Source organism: Leuciscus leuciscus (assembly GCF_965113295.1).
Source record: "Leuciscus leuciscus genome assembly, chromosome: 20".
Taxonomy (NCBI): Eukaryota; Metazoa; Chordata; class Actinopteri; order Cypriniformes; family Leuciscidae; genus Leuciscus; species Leuciscus leuciscus.
In genome coordinates, this window is record NC_138744.1 from 4,559,673 (window position 1) to 4,564,863 (window position 5,191).

Sequence of the window (5,191 nt, forward strand, 5' to 3'; positions counted from 1 at the left end):
GAACAATGTCTCCCAACAATAGCAGAGTTTGTGCACCAAGCTTTGTTAATGTAAATGCACAATCCACCACCTCTGGTCTTACCGGAGCCATCTAATGTTCTATCCGCCCGGAATGTATGGCGTCCCGCTAGCTCAATAGCGTTGTCCGGTATTCCGCTGTTTAACCATGTTTCCGTGAAAATTAGAACATTACAGTTCAAAAGTCTCTTGCTGTATGTGATGTTGAGTCGAATCTCCTCCATTTTGTTCAACAGCGACCGTACATTGGCAAGGAAAATGCTGGGTAAAGAGAGCCGGTGTGGTGTTAGCTTTAGCTTAGCTCTTAGTCCTCCGCGCTTCCCCCGCCTTTGTTTACGATCTCGACGCCGCCTGCGAGCACTTCCGCCCGGCCGGGCAGAGTGCATAGCCCCGGGTGTTTTGGCGATCTCAGGAAGGAGTCGAAGGTTGTCCATAAAACTGTCGGAAATTCGCAAACCAATATCCAAAAGCTCACCTTGGGTGTACGATGTTAAGGCACAACTGTTCTGCACGAACAGACCCGAAATGAGCAAGAAAAATACTACTAAATTGCAGAATCTGGAGAGACCGCGAGCCTCGCGATGTACTCGCGCCGCCATCTTGGTTTTTGTACACAAACTTAAAATATCCAAAAGACACGTAACAGTTAAACAGCGGACAGATACAGGCTAGTGCTGTATCTGAATAAGTCACGGCTGAAGGGCGTTGTTAGGCACGACGCGAATATGAAACATATTAAACGACTTAGCTTTACAGAAGGCGTGTCTCTAGCGCCGTTCCTTAAATAAGCCACACCCACTCATTAACATAGAATTTGCATGCAGGTTGTCTTTGAAAATGAAAACGAAAATGAAAACTGAAATAAAAGAGGAATTAAAATGAAAACGAAAATTTACATTTGAATTTGAATTGTGTCACTATTATTGCGTGAGTGTTAATAAAGAGCTTTGTAAAAACTATTTGTATAGTTTCCTTTTCACGTTTGGCTTTTCATTTTAATATTGGCAGTCTTGCCTCGAGACTGTAGTGAAAATGAAATGTGAAATCACCAATTGCATTTTATTTTTCAATTTGACAGGGATGATGCACTGTCACTGTGAAAATTAAATCATTTAATTTATTTATTTAAATTTGGCAGAAAATGCCTACCATAGGAGATCGCTGTGGCGCAGCTCAGCTCTAGAGAAGCAGCAGCGCGCACATGATCTTCTCTTCCGCCTTTATAACACCAGTTACAGCGCGAAATAAACATGAATGAGTATCTGAAAGTATGTTAAAAGGTAGAGTAGGCTACAACTTATCGAAATCCGTATCATGTGACATGGAATCGCTCAATCAGTGTTTCAACCGTGGAAAGACTTCAGTAAATCAGCTTGTATAAACAATGTCATGTAACGTCACATTTCCTCAGAAAAACCATATCCAGTGACCATAAACTTGTTTATGAACAAGTTAAACAAGTTAAACATAAACTTGTCAGCTAGAAAAATTTACTCCAGAGAGGAGCATTCTGCTAAATATATGCACCATATTACATATTCATTATAACTTTTAATGTTCTTCAATTTTTAATGCATGTTTGAATAAATCTGGCAGGTTTTTATGACAGCCACCATTTAAATGTTTATATTTCATATAACTGTATTATTATAAAAATAAATAAAAGTGTAATTTAAGTGTTTGTATACAAATCAGTTAATTTTTACCTTCAATATTATATAGTAGGCTAATGAAGCCTAGTAGGCTACAACTGACTCCCATAGTTTACAGCATTAGTTAAGAGATTTGTTTTCCTTGAGAAAATTTGCCATGTATTGTAGCCTACCAGATATCCAAAATAATCAATTTTGAATCGAATCGAATCGAATTGCAAGCTTGTGAATCGAAATCGAATCGAATTGTGAAATTTGTGTCAATACCCAGCCCTAATATATATATATATATATATATATATATATATATATATATATATCCACAAATAACCCCCAATGACCTATCAAGCTGGCACCTGCGGTCAATACTGTGAAAATGATGTTTCTGTGTTGCTGTGTGATGAGGGAACTGAATCTGTCACGCCTGTTGTCACTGCTTGTCACTCCTCCTACAATCCACCTACCATGTGACAGCTATAAATCTTCATGTGACCATAGTGAGCCAAAGTCCGTGGCGTAAAAAGCTTGATTCCTCTTAGCCAGAGTCCACAAAGGTGTACCGAGTACAAAGAAAATAAGACAGTGCAAGTTTACTAAACAGAACAATGGAGCCCCAAGAAAACTGGAATACATCTGAGAAATCCAAGTTGTTGCAGCCTGGGCCACCACCCTACCAGGACCATTCTGGATACCCTCCTCAAGGGAACTTTCAGAGCACCTCTGGGTATCAAGGCCAGCCGTACGGCGCTCCAGGACCACACGTCCAAGGGCCATATCCAGGTCATCCTGCTGTCACCGTGCAGCCGGCAGTTTATTTGACCAACACTCCACTGGCCTATCCGCTGCCAGACTACCTGGGCTATTCCATCTTTACCCTGCTGTGCTGCTGCTTTCCTCTGGGCATTGTTGCTCTAATTTACTCTATCAATGTAAGTACTAGTTCACTTTTAAACTGATACACTAATGGCTGAGAATAAAAAGCGATATTTCATTATTTTTACCTTTTTTTCATTAAATCTCTGTAAATTGTAATAAATCTCTTACAATAAGAAACAGCTGAAAACGCATCTCTTCTGAGAGCACTTAACTGAATAAACTAAATAAAGTTCTTCTAAGCTTTTACTATTACTTTGTCTGTGCTCTCACTTTTCCTTAATCACTACCTGTTCTTGCTTGTATTATTCTGAATGATGTCTGAAACTTTGTCTTGTGTTTATTTCCTCTTCAAGATTAATCACTTATAGTAAGTTGATATAAAAGCATCTGCTAATGAATGAATGTAAATCTTTTCCAGTACAGTAAATCACTTTAATTTAAAGGGAAAGTTCACCATATGAAAATGTCATTATTTACTTTTATTTGTCTAATATGCAGTAATAAGTAAACAATGGTCACATTTTAATTTTTGGGAGAACTTCCCCTTTAAAGGCTAAATGGTCTACAAGACTTTGTTGACAAAAATGGACGACAAGACTTTGTTAAATTAAAAAAGAGAGATCAGTCTAAATAACAAGAAACATATACAATGTTTTTTTAGTGTTCAAAAATCTTTGTCATTCAAAGAATTGTGATTATGTGACTAGCATTCAAAACAAAAGAAGTTCACTCATGTAGCTTCCCCATTCCTAACTTTACTTACTGAGCAGATGTTCTCCATTTACACAAACATATTGTTCCCATAAATGATGTGACGTTTTGGTATTGAGAAATAGGTGTGGTACTACGTCCTAATTTCACTAATGCTTTGTGCATATCTGTGAATTTTCTCTATGACGATGTGTAGTTAAGTGCACTTTTGTTGTCCTGCAATATAGTTCATTGATAGAGTATGAATTAAAGACACCAAATGAGTTTGATGATGCTTTAGATAAAGGAAATGAAACCATAACGTGTATATGAAACTTGCTCTGGGTTTCCATTATTGCACAAAAAGTATCACTTTGAAATAACCCCTTTTTGCAGCATGTGTTTAAACATGCATGTTTCCAATTCATGAGCAACATGTGAAACTGTTAGTATGGACACAGGTCATTGCTTTACTACGATATAAACACTTTAATCACTCTTTTTTAGAGAAAACTCAAATTACATAACTGACTTAATTTTTACATTTATTTTCACAGACTCGGAACGCCAACATGTCCGGACAACAACAGATAGCAGAGAAAAACTCCAGAATGGCGCGCACTTTTAACCATATTGCTCTTGGTATTGGCCTTGCCATCTCTGTGTTGTACATTGTCTACATTATTGTGGTGGTTGTCAATAGTAAACAAGAACAACCAACACCTTAATTGTCAGACATATCAGCTGGACACCAGGAATGAGGGCTTTCCAAAAATAACATCATAAAATGCCAAAAGTATAATTTTATAACCACATTGTGATGTTTTTTTAGACTACAAACTAATGTGCAGTTTCGTATGATTGACAATGTTTGATCTGTCTGGCTAAAATTATTCATGTAACTAACAGCTTTAAAGTTGATTATCTTATGTTTCAAAACAATGCAAACTCTCACTGTCAAAGTATACATATTGATGTTTGTTTTTCTTCCTGTCTTTTGATTATATTTAATTAAAATTTTCAATGACCAAAAACCATCTTCTTTTTTTATAACCATTGATGTTGTCACCCAAATACTCTCTATTCAGATCCCCGAAAGAATCACTCTTATAAGCCGGTTCTTATTAGTGAATCAAAAACAAATACTGAATTAATCTACAGTAACTGATTTACTTAACCACAATACTTTGGTTATGTCCTATTTGAAATGAACTGAGGACTGTTATTTGGCCATTTTGAACCCTAAAAAGATGCAACCCACGATTTTAGAATTCTAAAGTCACTTACAATGCGCAGACATGGCCAGACTGAGCCTTTTAAATGATCTTTTTTTAGGTTAATTTCTTTGCAATAATATGCCCACTGCAATCCATCCAGATTCCAGAAGGAGTGACTTACCAGTACTTTAATGAGCCGGCTGATGATGAGTGAATCAAAAACATACAGCACAACCAGTCCGATTACAGAATGAATGACTCTTATTTGTGCCAGTTCTTTCATTAAATCTCTTATGAGTGGTTACTGAATTAATCTGACTCACTTATTGAACCAAAGTTTATAACATTCGTTATGACCAAATTCCATTAATATATGTGGGCAAGAAAATGTCTGAAGTCTTAAGCACACTAAACGATTTTAGTCCTGATTTTCACTCGCCGACTGCGAAATCCTCGACAAATGCCCAAAATCGGAAAGCAAATCGGTGCTCGTTCACGTGCTACTACATTTTTCTCCGAAACGGTAGGAAATTAAATTCGATTTAATAGAGGATTTTAACTGTGACAAGATGATTGACAGGGCAGTTTATGTGACAGGACGCACGCGACAGATCCGTCTGATAAAGATGACGAAGTAGTGTGTCCCAAAGCTTGCCTACTTTTTTGCTACACATTCAAAAGTAAATACCTTTTCTTCACCTTTTCTTTTCTGGCGTAGTGTAACGTTAACTTAGGCGA

At 37.1% G+C, this 5,191-nt stretch overlaps 1 protein-coding gene across 1 annotated transcript; it reads left to right on the forward strand.

The window, feature by feature from the left end:
• Nucleotides 1-2,162: 2,162 nt before the first annotated feature.
• On the forward strand, nucleotides 2,163-4,270 carry LOC309484498 (proline-rich transmembrane protein 1-like). Its single transcript, XM_082150873.1, has 2 exons — nucleotides 2,163-2,599; nucleotides 3,794-4,270. Exons 1-2 carry the CDS (start codon nucleotides 2,276-2,278, stop codon nucleotides 3,962-3,964), a joined length of 495 nt encoding a protein of 164 aa, XP_082006999.1. The 5' UTR covers nucleotides 2,163-2,275; the 3' UTR covers nucleotides 3,965-4,270.
• The last annotated feature ends 921 nt before the right edge of the window (nucleotides 4,271-5,191 follow it).

Bases quoted from the DNA above. Each gene is read 5' to 3' on its own strand.
- LOC309484498 (XM_082150873.1), top strand. From the start codon at position 2,276: ATGGAGCCCCAAGAAAACTGGAATACATCTGAGAAATCCAAGTTGTTG. The intron at 2,600-3,793 runs GTAAGTACTAGT...TTATTTTCACAG, and splicing joins CTCTAATTTACTCTATCAAT to ACTCGGAACGCCAACATGTC.